This window comes from Mytilus trossulus, chromosome 4, assembly GCF_036588685.1.
Source record: "Mytilus trossulus isolate FHL-02 chromosome 4, PNRI_Mtr1.1.1.hap1, whole genome shotgun sequence".
NCBI classification, from domain to species: Eukaryota; Metazoa; Mollusca; class Bivalvia; order Mytilida; family Mytilidae; genus Mytilus; species Mytilus trossulus.
Genome location: NC_086376.1, coordinates 91,893,065 through 91,910,265, shown reverse-complemented (window position 1 = coordinate 91,910,265; position 17,201 = coordinate 91,893,065). Strand labels below are relative to the sequence as shown.

At 31.9% G+C, this 17,201-nt stretch overlaps 2 protein-coding genes across 2 annotated transcripts; one reads left to right on the top strand and one right to left on the bottom strand.

Annotated features, from left to right (window-relative positions):
* Positions 1 to 4,040: 4,040 nt before the first annotated feature.
* Positions 4,041 to 6,568, bottom strand: LOC134716910 (toll-like receptor 4). Its single transcript, XM_063579927.1, has one exon. The coding sequence runs from the start codon at positions 6,528 to 6,530 to the stop codon at positions 4,041 to 4,043; it is 2,490 nt and encodes an 829-aa protein (XP_063435997.1). The 5' UTR covers positions 6,531 to 6,568.
* Positions 6,569 to 14,021: 7,453 nt separating this feature from the next.
* On the top strand, positions 14,022 to 16,828 carry LOC134716304 (toll-like receptor Tollo). Its single transcript, XM_063579202.1, has one exon. The coding sequence runs from the start codon at positions 14,042 to 14,044 to the stop codon at positions 16,532 to 16,534; it is 2,493 nt and encodes an 830-aa protein (XP_063435272.1). The 5' UTR covers positions 14,022 to 14,041; the 3' UTR covers positions 16,535 to 16,828.
* Positions 16,829 to 17,201: the final 373 nt, after the last annotated feature.

Below are 17,201 nucleotides of genomic sequence, written 5' to 3'. Positions count from 1 at the left end.
ATTTCTCTCGATAAACCGAATGACACCCGTGTACTGTACCCGTAAACAGCAAAACAGATGTTTTTATTTTCATTTTTTACAATACTTTAAATAACCTTGTTATGGGTCCTCCACAAGTCTAAACTGCAGCAATAAGGCAGATAATCAGCATGAGAGAAGCAGGAATGTCGCTGTGACAACCGCACGTATTGTTAGTCATCACCATCCCACTATAAGTCGTTTTGAGAATAAAAATCAGGCCATAAATGGTGTGTAAGACCTCCCGAGATCAAGAAGACACCCTTTATCATCTGCTAGAGAAAATCAAGCATAATGAAGAATGGTCAGAAGGAAACCCATGGCATACAATACAATCATAAAAAGAAAGTGGTGGGCATACATGAAGGTTACAATACACCATTAGATTTTATGGGCGCAGCCATTTTTTGAGCATAACATGGTATTCAGAATTAAGTGTATGGCGAATCCTGATTGGTCGATATGTGCGCCCGTTATTTTTTATTAATAGAGACTTCGTGCACTCTGCTTTATACAAAAGGCAAAATAAAAATTATTCCGTAGCCCTAAAGGCACTGAGATGACTTTTCAACGCTAGGACAAGACACGTATTTTTAAGGGCAAAATTAATGATAGGCATGGGAGATAAGTACAAAATACGCTAAGAAAAGCAACGCGAACCTATATTTTTTAGACCAAAAAATACTGTCCTAATAACTTTTCTTTTATTCTAGCAAGGTTTCGTTAACAAAATCAACTTTCTATAGTCTGTATCTCGAAAAAGGCTACCATTGTCGCCTATGGGGAAATTAATTGTTTATTTCAATCTGGACCTTTTAACAAGAACTGTTCGAGATCGACTCATCGCTACTGGTTATCGTGCGATCGTACCATTTCGGGGATCATTGCTTACGAACAGACATACAGTTGTCCGTATCCAATGTAGTGCGGAGCTCGCCAAAATTGGAAATTAACATCGTGGAGGAAGATCCATTGTTCCAATGGAATTCGGTTCATCTTTCTTGATCAGATCGTAGCCCGCATTTGAACCATAGCGAGCATATATGGGACACTATTGGACGTAAAGTGGACAGAAGGACACCCCAGTTCAAACACGTCATGAAATAAACAATGCCCTTCATCAGAAATGGTTACTGCTACCTTAGCAACAAATATGTCGAGTTATGGCAGTAATCAGAAGACATCAAGAGGCGGTTATCCGTTTGAATGGAGGCTGCGCACAAAGTACTAATTCTTTGACGTATGACGACCAACCATAATATGAACAATCATCTTAAGATTTATTTTTAAATGTCATACATTGTAAAGTTCGACTACAGTAAAAGTTGTAAAATGTATTTTTTGTACTAAAACACTTCGTTTTGTTATTTAAATAGTGGTTAGATCATTCATTTTTTTAAACATTTTTTGTTCATTAAAATTCCAATGTTATCATAAACTAGGTTCAATATTATTTTACAAATATTTTACCATATTCAATCCAAAATAAGAGGCTGATTTTTCAAGTTTTAAAAAATCAATACTTTTTTCCATGTGTATATATCAGCATTTTCCTGGACTAATTGGAAGGTTTGATGTCCAATGGAATATACATTCTATTAAACATTGCATTGTAAGCGTTCCAAGATCTCCTTTTCTCCATGTCTTACTTTTATAAAATTTAAACATCAAAAGATGGTATCAGCAATTTCTTGGACGAGATTGAAAATAAGTGTTGATCAACCATTTTACATTTGTAATCATTGTAAAAGATTCATGTAGGATATTTATGTAACAAGTTTAAATGAAAACAAAAATCTATAATAGTTATTGCCCTTGTATTGATAAAATGTTAGCAACACAACAGTTAGTTAAGTATTGATTTGTTTATTTTATTTGGATCTAACCTTGTTTGCTGTAAATGGTTGGTGTGGATCCTTCGTGGTACGCGTACGAGTATGCTCATGTTTTCAAGATCCAGGGCGTTTGTACAGAGTTGTTATATAGATTTTGCTCGTTTACATGTAGAATATTATGACTTGCACTTCTATCCCATATCTTGCAATTCAGCCCCAGATATAAAAAGGTTACTTGTTATTTTTTTTTATCTCATCCAACGGCGCCGTAAACATACCCGTAGCCAGGGGTTCAGGGATTCTGACGACTCCCCTCCCGCTTTGAACCTAAATAAAGCTTTATGTTGTGTATTTTGTTTGTTGAATAAGCAATGAGATAAACTTATTTTTCAGTCACCAGCGATTCTCCCCAAGCTTTAAAGCTTCTTTCAGACATTTGGGTGATTTGTTCAATATGAATGCAGAGATTGCATTAAATAAAACGAACATATAAACTTGAACAAGACTATAATATAGTAAGGCAGCAATAGTTTACCGATGTTCAAATCTCGTTATCATCAATTTCCTGAACGAGATTGAAAATAAGTGTGGATCAACTATTTTACAGTAGTACTCATTGTGAGAGATTCATATGCATGTAGAATATTATCACTTGCAAGTCTATCCCATATCTTAAATATCAAGGTAATGCACCAAAACTGGGAAATCGCATGAAATCCCAAATCGGAGAGACTAGTTGCCTCGATCGGGTAAGTGTCTCCTGGTCTCCTGGTCTGCATGCATAACCCTCCAAGAGAATTCATAACCATATGTCAAAATGTCAATCTGAAACAGGAAAAAATCGATAAATCAATTGTCTCTATTGTTTGAGTAATGTATCTACATTTTGCGATATAATATAGTATTCAATTAATTCATTACAAAAATCACATCACTCATTTTAAATACACAGGAATACAAAAAAAAAAGTTTTATTGCATTTATGCAGAGGCACGTATCATTTTGAATTGGAAAAAAATATCAACTTTTGTTATTTGTTTAATAATTGTCCCGCTCAAGTCTCGTCAAACAAAGCGGCATAACTAAAAACCTGTATATGTAGGTATACTGGTGTCGAGTTGGTACCGTTGAGCTTACCAATACAAAAAAGTTCAACCTAAACACTTGATGCTTTAATATTCAAACTCTATAAAGGAGGATAATAAGATTTGACAATTGATCGGAATTTTTACCCCTTTCTTTTGGCCATGGACCACAGGGTTGATTCGAGGGAAAGAGGATGGGATTGTAGTGACCACAATTTGAACATACCGTCATCATCTGTGAAATACATATTCTTTGGAGGTCAACCAACTCGTGATGTAGTCCGTAAAATTGTCAAAGGTATGATTTCAACTTGAAAAACTGAAATTCTTTGTTTGTCAGCTTCTTTATGAGCATAAAAACCTCTATGAAGAAAATCACTTAGGAAATGCAGGGTATCAAATGTTGTGTCAACTTAGCGGTATATACTACACATGTTCTTAAACGGAAATGCGATTCCATAACGATCGTTGGAACTATGTTCACAGAATTTCTTTCTCCAAAAGTTCTCGTCTATGGTCACGAACGGCTCGCATTCTATTTTTCCATTATTCGTCAGTTTTGATATTGGTCAGACAATGTGAAATAACTCAGATTTTTACTGGTAAAACCATATGTGTTTTTCTAGCAGGAGTGTTGTTTTCATTGTTCAAGGTATCTAATAAGAAAAAGAAAATTTGATACCTATTGTATATTTTTGTGATTGTGTTGTGTGTTTTTATACATGGTTTTCTGATTCTTTTATTGTTTATTATGTCACTCTTTTGTGTAGCTGGGATATTTTATAACCCTTTTTGTTGACTCACTGTAAAACAATGAAATCAGAGCATCTCTACAACAAACATTATTTTATTATTGAAAATATATCTCATGAGCATCATGTCTTTACAAAACACACTTTGGAGGATGAATCTACAATACACTAAGTTATTTATGTGCATTCTTATCTAGCTTGACTTGCAGAAAAAAAACATACGAAAGAAGACACTTTGAAATAAATAATATGTACAAATGAAATCCAATAGCATAAGTACATGTAATACATAGGTATATTATACGACGTATAATATACATTTTTATTAAATCCGGTTTCTTCATACACTATCAAAAGAACCAAAGTCTAAGCTTTTGCCAAGCCATTTGAACATAGACCTTCTCGGTCGGCCATTGGATTAAAAATACATCTTTCCAAATAGCGGAAAATTCCATTGGAATATCATCTAAAGGGATATCTCTTGTAATAACAACAATCTTTTGAAGATTTTTTGTAAACTTTTCATACTTTGCTCGCTCAATTTCAAATCGAGTCCATTCATTTTTAACAATTGACGGAGTTACTAAAAATATAATGTGTCTACAACTGTTAATAGACGTAGCTCTTTCACTAGCAATTGATTCGCCTATAATGAAATCTCTATCTTCAAAGCAGATTTTGAATCCCCATTCGTTCTCTACTTTCTCTTGTAATTCTTTCACGAAAGAAACGCAGTCATCGGAATATGAAACATAAACGTCATAATCAAAAGTTAACTCGAGACCTTTCTCAGCAAATCTCCGAAAATTTCGAAAGAAAAAGAAAACTATTCTCCATCTAAAATTGTACAATAGAGCAATACAAAGTACACTAGATAAAACGGACACCAATAATGACATGCCTAACTTGATCCACACAGTTGTATTACAGTCAACGAAATAATGATGAAAGTTTTGAGCAACATTTCTTGTGTAGTTGATACCTTTTCTTGAAGAAACCCAACAGGAGTAATTACCATTATAATCTAACTTTACTTTATATGTCAAAATCCAACGTAGAAATGGAGTGGTGTCACACGAACAAATTAAAGGGTTATTACTTAGATATAAGTAAAAAGTTCCATGTTTTTTATTCTGGGTATCAATCCACTCTAGTATATTCTTTCCAATTGTTGTTAATTGATTGTATGACAAATCGAGTTCGATCAAGTTACTAAATGTTGTAACGACATCCGGAACTGTCTCAAACAAATTATGAGAGACATTGAGCTGTTTCAAATTAAGTAATTGTCCAAGTGAATTTGCTTTGATCTTCCAGATATAATTATATGATATATCCAAATTTATTATATTTGGACAAAACCTTAATATTGTTGTATTAGTTTGTAAAATATCATACAAGTGTGTTTCTTTCAAGATAAGTGTTGTAAGATGGATTAAAACTGGAATTTTGCTTTCTCCAATAGTTAAAACTGATCTGATTCCTGACAAATCTAAATGCTCTAAACTATTGAATCCATCAACAGTTAAAAGTGGAAAGATATGTGTTTCAAAGTAAGATATTTCGAGGTGACGAAGGGAGCTATTTATTGTTTTTATTTCCCTAAATGCATTTATAGCCATAACATGCGTTATTCTCACAAACTGAATTTGACTTGGAAGGATTACTGTTATTGGTATGACCTTTCGCCTCCATTTGCCCTGCACATGTTCCATTGTTGTATGATTATTTCTTTTTATTACGTCAAGGAAAACTGGATTTTCAAACCGTAATGGAAAATATGAATAATCAATCATTTTAATGTTCGTCAACGTGAATAAGAATATGAATAAATCAACTGCCCAGTTATCCAAACTAAAACTATTTGCAGATAACATAATGTTTTCAAAGCACTCTCGATGTTTGAACATAACTAACGACCTGTTTTTTACTAGTATAATGTCATTGTCAGATAGATCAAGTGTTTTTATACAGATATTTCTTATATATTTCATCATCTCTGGTGTAAGAATTACTGCGTCTAAGCCATGTTTATAATCAGCAAAAGTTATTCCACGAAAGAGAAGTGCGTCCATTGATTTATTCTGAAATGGATGTAAAATATTCAGAGCCTGTGTTAAGTGAATATTGCTGCTAGTAAGATTCAACACTTTTAGATGTTGAAATGGAACTAAGACGCCACCTTCAATGACGACAAAGTTTTTACAAGTGGTCATGTGGAATTCCTTTATATTTACCGGCATTCCTATGAATGTTTCATTGTATAAATAACTAACATGGCAATAATCAAATCTCAATATTTGTAAATTGTACAACTTCTTGAACTGCCGTCCGAACGTTGCATTATAAACAAGATCGATGCTCAGCTCACGCAATGTACGGAGTTTACTAACGGGAACTTTATACGGGCTGTTATTTAAACGTTTCATATTTTTACTTATGTCTAAAACTGATAAATTCTGTAGAGACTCAAACACTTTATGGTGATACGATTTAGATACATCCAGATTATTTTTAGACAAAGACAAATGTCTCAATAATGATAAGCCATTAAAAGCATTAGAATGCAACATTCTGATGACGTTATTATCAATTATTAGCTCTTCTAAATACTTATATCTATAAAATTCGTCGGCATCAAGTCTGGTCAGTCGATTGTAACTTAAATCCAGTTTCTTTATGTCACTTGGTAATTTCTTCGGAACTGATGTAAATCCTTGGTGTTTGCACAAAGCCTCAATGTAACCAACCTTTCCTGTGAAATGGCATTTTGCAAGCACAGTTCTATATGGATGCACAAATGTAGTACACAAAACTATGAAAAGTAACATGTTGTCCATTTGTCAGTATAAGCGATTGCAATTCAACTACTTCCTGATTTGTTTGAACAAATATCTACTTTCAACCAAACTTATGTTACAATGATCTGATAACAACATATATATAAATGGATCACGTGATTCAGTTTAGCGATTTTAACTCTAAACACGTATAAATTTAAATTACAAACTAATAAAATACAAACCGATAAGTGTTTGTTTCGCATAATAAAGGTTGTTGTTGTCATTCATTGGCAAACATTTCAAAACGAAAAATTGGTTATTATAGACATTTTTCCTACAAAGTATGTTGACAAAGAATAATTTCAAATACAATTTTCATATATCACTTTTACTTCAGTTGATTCCTCTTTCAAAGAAATACAAAGCTCATCATATAAGTAAAATGATTGATCAAGACCATTTGGTCGGGTCAAATAAATTCTGTATATATATATATTGGTTGATTCTGAATGGGAGCCGAACTAGAGGATATGAAAGTTCTATGAACAACAAACTGGACTAGTTTAATTCTGTATTCGAGTATTCGAAATCAGAATCCGTAAATGCATTTACATTAAATTGATCAAAATTGGCCTATATGCTAGAGATATGCTTATCCAACATCTGATTCACTCCAATGCCCAAGCAAAACTTAATGTTCCTAGATGGATTTCTTCCTCCTTATGGGGCTTGTGGATAGTTGTCTCATTGGCAATCATACCACATCTTCTTTTTTATATCAATATTTTAAGCAGAAATTGATAAATCAAACATATGTTAGAGAAGAATTTGATTTTAGCGATCATCATAGAATACAATACAAAGGGAAACTACTCTAACTCTTTTAATGGTAAAGAAAGATTTGTTTCTCATGTTTTTGTTGTGGGACTGGAGGCATGCACGCCTTATATACTAACATAATAAATACGTCCTCACATCTTTTTCATGAAGTTAATAGGGTGTTTGAAGCATTGTCCTATTTTCAAACGGATATTTGATCAACTATCTCAGGAAAATTTGAAAGTGTATAAGGCGAATTTTAAGGTTCTTTTTTGGTAACATAGCTCTTCATCTGTTTTGATTATTACAATTGACAACGAAGTGAATTTTATTTCGAACTTGCAAACTTGAACATTAGTTGTCATTCAGATCACATAAAGTTATTTGTAGAAGCCAGACTATTCAAAGAGGGAAGACAGTTGGTATATCTGAGATTAGAAAAACAACAAGTCCTTTAACCTGTGATAACTATTTAAAAAAATGTTTATTGGCACCCAAGGTGTCTAGAGACAATAACAAAACAGATGTGTTGACAACTGATAGTGCGCAATTAAAACAACTAAAGTTGAATTGGTTCGAGCCCTATCTTAAACTTGAGTGACATCAAATATCATCCGCATAATGCACCCTAAACTATTGATAGGCATTTTGATTTGAAATAATTCTTTACAATTTTGCTTTCAGATTTTGCTTAAAACTGTAGTTTCTCTTGTTTTTTTTAGTGGTAAGTTGCAGATTTCGTTTTGTTTTATTCCTGTGATCAAGGAATTTCATTCTTTATTGTAATTTGCCTACGTTCGTACGTGTTTTGTACAATTTCAGTCAGGGATGGGGTAATTGAAAATGTAATGGTAATTAAGTGTAATGCATTACAATTTTCTATGTAATTGAATGTAATGTGTAAATGAGCATTTTTTTAATTACATGTAATGGTAATATAATTAATTACATTGAAAAAAGCATGTAATGCTCAATTACTTTTGAATTACATTTCAATTACATATACTTTTATGGTGTTAAAGATAAGGATTTGTGTTTTATAATATAAATTGTAAAATAATTCTTTTTTTTCAAATATTGATATCACATACTTTTTCAATATATAAAGTCTATAATTTATACTGAAATCACAATGTATATTAATATTTATTTGACCTACAGATGTTTTTTTTAATAATTATTATTTAATTTTAAATTTAAAAAAATGTGAGAATCATATATTAGTGTTCAGTTTTTAAGAAAGATCTTTTAACTAAATAGATTGATAAGTAATTAATCACCTTGTTAAACAAAAACCCCAAAAAGTGTCACTGTGAAAAAAGACAGTTCATTTAGAATTTAAAATCACTGCACACAATCATTTTGTCAAATAAGTATACACAAAAGGATTAAAGAAATAAAAATTAACAGCTGTAAAAACAAACAGCAATTAATCAGATTAAAATGTCCAGGGGCAATGCCACTATTACATGTATTTTTATCTAATTAGCAAAATATTGCTAATATTTAGACATTATACATACATTATTTGTATTAAAAATTATTTTCAATATTGTGACAAACACACTTTTTGATATTTTTAACGTAAAAAAAAATTATTTATGATTTTAAAATGTATAATATCTTTATTTATATTATGTTTAATTTAAATGACTTAATTTTTGAGATGTCAAAATACCCCTTGATGTATTGGCAGGAATAGGAACCAATCCCCCCCTCCTTTCAATATGATGATCTTCTGATCATAGAACTTCCATGTTCTGATCAAGCATTATCTGCCACATTACCAGAGAGATTCAGACTAAATGACAAAACATTAAAATAGCTAATGATTATCAAATGCAACGTTTAAACTATGCTTACATGAATATTTTACACATGCATTATTTATACATGTATAAGATTGTTAAAAAAATACCATGACAAAATGTAATGTGTAATTTAATTAATTACTTTAGTAAAGTAATTGTAATTTAATTAATTACATTTCAAAAACAGTGTAATGTGTAATTGATGTAATTGGTCATTTTTGCAATGTAATGTGTAATTTAATTAATTACATTCCAATGTAATTGACCCCAAGTCTGATTTCAGTAGATTTATGTTGACTGAGAGGAAATGTTAAAATAATCTCCAGATAAGGCGAACTACATACCAAATATCTTACATACGATAGCTGCACAAGTGGTTCCTATTTAAATATCATAGTATGAAAACACCTTATGGATTGAAATGAGTTTTACTTACCATTACATGTGTTTCCCTTAATCGCAAACCTTAACAATATTTGACACCGCTTAAAAAGGGAACAAACCGAAGAGAATATATACTTGTTAGTCATTTTATTCTAAACTTGTAAAATTGCTTTTATATTTTAGTTTAAACAAAGGATACTGTATAATAGGTCATTTTCGCAGGTGTAAAATTTCACGAAATTCATTTAATAACAAAAAAGGTATACGAAATATGTTGGCGGTTATTATTTTGCCGGATTCAATTCATCAATACCTGTGCGTGAACACTTAAATTGGTGAAATTTATTTTGGCAATTTTGATCTATCCGCAAAAAGAGGCAAAAATGTACAGCCCGCGTAAATAACACGCCATACGGTAATATAGCAGAACTTTCATATTTTGATGAATGATATATACGTGCTTACAATGAGCAATCGGCTAATAACGTGAAACATCTACCAAAATTGCCCAACATAGTTACTAGTATCTTGTCTTAGAGAAGATTCATTGTACTTTGTAAAACACACTCTTATTCAAACGAAGACATCTCTCAAACTGAAATATTCAAGATGATGATTTATTTCTTGATTGTCAATGTCTTACGTTAGAAGAACAGGTTTCTTTTTTTATACGGTTGACGTTATAGCATATTTGTTTCCCAAATGACGAAGGATATGTTAAAATTGTTCCCTCTTTCTCTCAAATATAACATGCTTACTAAAAATTTGACTTATCTCCGGGTTTTTACTACATATGAGCAGCACGACGGTTGCCCCATGTAGACCGGGGTTCGGTTACTCCTCTGTGGTGCCAAGTCTTTTGTTTTCTATGTTATGTTTTCGTACCGTTTAATCTATGTCGTTTGGATTTTAATTGCGTCCAAAAAAGAGGGACGAAAGATATTAGAGAGACAGTCAAACTCAAAGATCGAAAATAAACTGACAACGTCATGGCTAAAAATAAAAAGACAAAGAGACAAATAATAGTACAGAAGACACAGACAGAGAAAACTAAAGACTAAGCAACACGAACATTAAAGTATCTTATATATAGATGAATTAATACTTCTTCGATTTGCTAATTCACACCTTTTGCCTTATTATTCCAGTTGCATAAATGATTTAAAGATTGAGTTAGATTTGGGATTTATCTATCATAAATATTTTTTCTTTAATTTAGTGTGAAGTGTCTGTGGTCTTTTTTAATTTAAAGTAAATGCTTGGGTTGAAATACTCTAAAAGGTAAAAGAAAAAATATTGACCATTTAACTTTCAGTTCAAACACACAATTTTGATCAACATGACTTGTTTTTTTTATTCGGAATAATAATGGACGTGGAGTTTGTGTCAACTTAATTATAAAAAAATATATAAGACAAAATACAAAGATGAACATACATACAGAATGGAAACAATATTACATAGATCCCAATCGTTCTATCCCCTTTTCTGGATTTATCAGGAATGCTAAAAATCGAATATTTGGAAGCCGAATGTAAAAGAAAGTATTCAATAATAGACAAATATCTTTAAAAGAGAGGCCGCAATACACTGCATGAACATTCAAACTTGTAAGTCGAAAATCCACAATTGTCTGAACTAGAAAATTTCTGCTTTTATCACAACATTTACAAAAATTGACAAAAAGAAATACAATAATTTAGTAACATAACATGTATTGCTATCCAGTGATGGTTCTACATCATATCTATTCTTTGAACCAGCTGTAAGTAATTTCGAATATTTTCAGATCGTTACTTTGTTGATTTTGTTTTGTCGTTATTTGTTTTTGTGCCTTGTACCTATATGATCATGCAGATCATGGAGTTAATCTTATTTTATGTTTTACACTAATATCCAAGGTAATCCATGCAGGTGAATCCATGCCATTATGCAATGAAATTTTAAACGGAAAGTCCTTAATCAAATGGCATTATCAAAAGCTCAATCTCGTCAAACGAATAGAAAACAACTGTCCTATTGCTGACTTGATAAAGGCTTTTCTCTATGTAAACAATGGTGGGATAAACCTGGTTTTATAGCAAACTAAGCCATTAATTTATATGACAGTCGCATAGCATTCCATAATATCGACAACAAAGTGTGAGGAAAACAAACAGATATAATAGGTAAACAGTCAAATATTGTGTTATGTATCAATCCGAAGGTTTTCTCTTACTATGTTTTACTCCACTCCAATATTGTTGAATAACTTTCAGAGAATAGATTCCATACACAGGTTTCGTTTTTATTTACACTAGCCATTTTTGGACCCTTTATAGCTTTCTGTTCGGTGTGAATCCATGCTCCGGGTTGAATGCCGTTGACCAATATTTGTTTTCGTTTTACACTTTATGACGAAGAGTTGTCTCATTTGCACTCATCATCTTCTTATTTCTTTTAATATACAGTACATGATAATAGGCAATGCCCTACAATGCAGAACAACAAATTATGTTTATGTACTTATAGATAAATGACCGTAAAATTAGGTATGAAATCACCTATTTTGTAAGGTTCTTCCGGCAGAATAAATCATATTTCCCAGAGAAGTTCTGGTGTGATAGTGCTTAATTATAACAAAATTATCATCTTGATTTCAAGTTTTTTAACAATCCTGTTTCTATTTTATCGTGAGAAGAAAAACGAGAAACGTATTGCCAATTTGTACACGTACATGAAACCAAATTTTGCCATGTTGACTATATGTTCGCTGATGAGTATGTTTTGCCTTTTAAGGCTGGTAAAAGTGTATATTGTTGTTCAGGTACGAATACAAACACAATAAACATATAAAAAAGGATTATAGATTATGAAAATGATTGTTTCCTTATGGAGTGTATTTATAATAGTATACAATAGAAATGGTATTGCTTCAATTGTAACACTTTAATGCTTTCTGAATGATCTGGATACGATAAAAATCACACGATGAAATTTGAAATGACTGCTGTTTTTCTTTTCTTTTTATCAGTTGTATTCTAACCGCGCTTAGGTACACATAGATTTAGCTTGTTTAACTACATAGGACCTTAATACTGTTGTGAGAAGCCATGTAAGCATGTTCAAATATTTTTTTTTGTATATATCATATATAGCATCATTGTTCAGTAGCATTCTAAATTTTATACCCATTATACCGACCAAATCTATATTACAGAACCTACCTATTGTTTTAATTGTAAATTTCTTATGAATCTGCATATACATGATAATTAAACGTTAAACAAGCAACACTCAATCAATCAATCTAGCAGCTGTTATATTCGACTTCTGTTTTTTTGTATCCCCCTTGGTTTCTTGTGTCCTTTTAATTTTAGTAGCACCATGTTTGTGTTAAAGAAAAATAGTAGGTAAAATAATAAAAACAAAAACCGAAGCTACACTGGCAAAGAATTTATTAGATGTTGTTTATTAAATAATAAATTAAACCCTAGATGCAAATATAGACATTCATCTGGCTGTCTGTTATGTATAAATAACCCCGTCAGGTCGTAATAAAGAGTGCAAACATTTTTAAGTGGTCCAAAGATGACAAATTACATAGCACAATGTATGTCATTTTCTTACAAACCTTTATTTTCAAAATGTATAAGAAACTGCAAGTCAATATATCTTGCAGAACTATTGCACCGCATGATAAGTAAAACAATCCTTCTATTATTCGTAAATGAACTTGTAAACAAATCGGTATTTAATCATTCTAAAATGTGATCATTCAAAACTAGTTTAGAATAAAGATCGCACGATTAATCACGTGATCGACGTTCTAGATTGTGTTTCCAGATCATGGTTCTGGTAATGTGAGTTTCAAGAGGTAAATATATTTTTCAGCGTTTCGCAGTATAGCGGAAAAATACTGTCTTAAAGTTTCTATAATATTTTGTATGGGTCAATGATGTATGATTCGATAGGTCAGGTGACCTAATGTTTTGTTATGTTAATTTGTTTTTCGCGGGTTCGTGAACAAATTGTCTAGGTGGTCATTCTAGCCGTAGACATCGTATAGTTAAAACTTCCTTTTTTGAATAAAAAATTGTGTTTTTATATAATCATGATCATGATGGAGTACGGCATCATTACCCAGAAACGGTTCTTGCATTGCTCCGTGCGCAGGTTTCCAAACTTTTTAAGTTGTTTTTTCCTGGGCGGCGAGTGTCTGTTTATGACGGGTATTCATAATACGATATTTATCATTTGAATGTTATTGGAAGTTAATAGATATTTATTACTATTGTTGCCGGAAGTATATTTTTTGGTTCACAAAGTTTTGTGTTAAATTACTTAGTATAAATACTATTATATATGATGTATGCATATGTATATATGAGATTATTGTATTGTACTGAATTGCAAATTTTATTAAATGCTGGCTCCAGTCTGTCTGCACGGCAAAATGCATATTTTAGTTGAGTCTAATTTAGTGGCCAAAATTATTGTGTAGTAAGAACCTTTATATTCATACTAGGAAGTATTTTAACTTTGGATTATAATTTTTATCGTATTTTTTGATAAATGGATGATATGTTCACCTTCATGGTTTTGTGTTTTACATGTGTTTGTCCATATATAACTGTGTTTGCAAAATGCAATATTACTCTTAATTTGTTCGGCCATAAGGCGGCTTTATGTAGATACCAAGGACTTACATCGGTTCCAACAAATTTACCACCCGATATAATGAAATTGGATTTAAGTTTTAATAGATTGAGCAGGCTGGATTCCAACGGATTTTATAGATATAAGTATCTAGAAGATATCATAATTGATCATAACTCAATCAACATGTTGCATCATAAGGCCTTTCATGGATTATCACTATTGAAGCATTTGTCTTTGTCTAGAAATAATCTGTCTGTTTCTCAGTCGTATCACCATGAAGTATTTGAATCTCTACAGAGTTTATCAGTTTTAGACATAAGTAGAAATATGAAAACTATAAATTATAACCCGTACAAAATTCCCGTCGGCAGACTTAGTAACTTGCGTGAGCTGAGCATCGATCTAGTTTTAAATGCAACGTTTGGACATCAGTTTAAGAAACTGCACAATTTACAAGTATTGAAACTTGATTATTGTCACGTTACCCATTTATACAATAACACATTTTCAGAAATGCCGGTAAATATACGGGAATTCCACATGACAACGTGTAAAGACTTTGTTGTCATTGAAAGTGGTGTTTTAGTTCCATTTCCACGTCTAAAATTGCTCAATCTTACTAACAGCAATATTCACTTAGCACAGGCCCTAAACATATTACACCCGTTCCAGAAAAAATCAATGGATGCGCTGCTGTTTCGCGGAATATCTCATGCTGAGTCTAAACAAGGCTTAGATTCGGTTATTCTTACACCGGAGATGATGAGTTATATATCAACTATTTGTATAAAAACATTAGACCTCTCTGACAATGACATTATATTAGTTAAAAACAAATCGTTAGTCCTGTTTAAACATCCAGAGTGCTTTGAAAACGTTATGTTATCTGCTAATAGATTTAGTTTGGATAACTGGGCTGGTTATTTCTTTAAATTTGTATACACGATGACTAACATTAAAATAATCGATTTTTCATATTTTCCTTTACGTTTCAAAAATCCAATTTTCCTTGACGTAGTAACGAAAGACAACTATACAAGTGTTGAACAAGTGAAAGGAAAATGGGGGAGAAGGGTTATACCAATTGCAGTGACAGTTCCGAGTCAAATCCTATTTTTGAGAATAACGCATCTTATGGCTAAAAATGCCTTTCGGGAAATAAAAACCATAAACAGCTCCCTTCGTCACCTTGAAATATCTTACTTCGAAACAAATATATTCCCACTTTTGACTTTTGAAGGATCTAATAGTTTGGAGTATTTGGATTTATCAGGAATCAGTTCTGTATTAACTATTGGAGACAGAAAAATTCCGACGTTCATTCATCTGAAAACAATTATCTTGAAAGAAACAAACTTGTTCAATGTTTTACAAACTAATTCATCAATATTCAGTTTTTGTCCAAATATAATGAATTTGGATATATCATATAATTATATCTGGAAAATCGAAACAAAATCGTTTGGACAACTTCATAATCTTAAACGGCTCAATCTATCGCATAATTTGTTTGAGACTGTTCCAGATGTTGTAACTACGTTTTATAGCATTGTCGAACTCGATTTATCGCATAATCAATTAACAACAATTGGAAAGAATATACTAGATTGGATATCTTCCCAGCACAAAGAACATGGAACCTTTCAATTACATCTAAATACTAACCCGTTTATATGTTCATGTGAATCGATTACACTTCTACGTTGGATTTTGACAACTGACGTAACGTTAGATAACAATGGTAATTACTCGTGTTGGGTTTCTTCGAGAAACAGTATCAACTATACAAGAACTGTCGCTGAAGACTTTCATCCTTATTTCGTTGACTGTGATACTACTGTCTGGATAAAAGTAGGCATTTCATTATTGGTTTCTGTTCTATCGAGTGTGCTTTGTTCTGCTATATTATACAATTTCAGATGGAGGATAATGTTTTTTTTCTTCCGAAATTTCCGGAGATTTGCCGAGAAAGGTCTTGAGCTGAATTTTGATTATGACGTTTATGTTTCATATTCAGATGACTGTGTTTCTTTCGTGAAAGATTTGCAAGAGAAAGTAGAGAACGACTGGGGGTTCAAAGTTTGCTTTGAAGATAGAGATTTCATTGTAGGCGAATCAATTGCTAATGAAAGAGCCACGTCAATAAATAGATGTAGACACATCATATTTCTAGTAACGCCGTCAATTGTAAAAAATGAATGGACTCGATTTGAAATTGAGCGCGCAAAGTATGAAAAGTTTTCTAAAAATCTGCAGAAGATTGTTGTTATTACAAGAGATATCCCTTTGGACACTGTTCCGATGGAGTTTTCGACTATTTGGAAAGATGTACTTTTAATTCAATGGCCGAGTGAGAAGGAAGATGTTCAAATGGCTTGGCAAAAGCTTCGACTTTGGTTCTTTTGATAAGGTATTATGGTACTAGCGTCGACCGAATGGATAGTGAACCATGCATAACCTTTGTACGTGTAAACCTTTTTTCATTACTTTTGTTATTCCAATAGTTTTCCTTTTCAAGTTTCTTTTTGCATCGTTTAAGGTATGCAGACAAAGGAAAATTGTGCATTCAAGCTAAACCATTGTTCATGTACAACATGCGGATCATTATTGCAATAATTGTTTTCATACAACTGAGTGTATTGCAGCACAATCCCTTTTTATATAGTTGTTACGAAAATTCAAGGCTTATAAGACATTGTCTCATATTATCAGTTTACGTTTTTATCAAATAAAACACTTTATAATATTATTACGACATATTCGTTGTATTAATTATCGACATAAAGGCACCAATTTATTTAATGCAAACTTATCGAATTGTAATTTTAAAACAAATATAAATTCAATTAGCATAAAATTTGTCAAAAGAACCGAATTACTTTTACAATTTGTCTTTTCACCTAGATATGAGTATGATGCATGTCTCCAGACCACATGGCATGCGATGCGTCTGGATCCCATTAATGCAAATCTAAAGAGCAGCTACTTTTGATTTTCTTTATCCATTTTATATGAAAACTAATATATATTTCAGTTCGAACCACTATAACGTTTAAGAGACACCTTGAAGTGT

Coding starts and splice junctions, on each gene's coding strand:
- LOC134716910 (XM_063579927.1), bottom strand. CDS start 6,530: ATGGACAACATGTTACTTTTCATAGTTTTGTGTACTACATTTGTGCAT.
- LOC134716304 (XM_063579202.1), top strand. CDS start 14,042: ATGGATGATATGTTCACCTTCATGGTTTTGTGTTTTACATGTGTTTGT.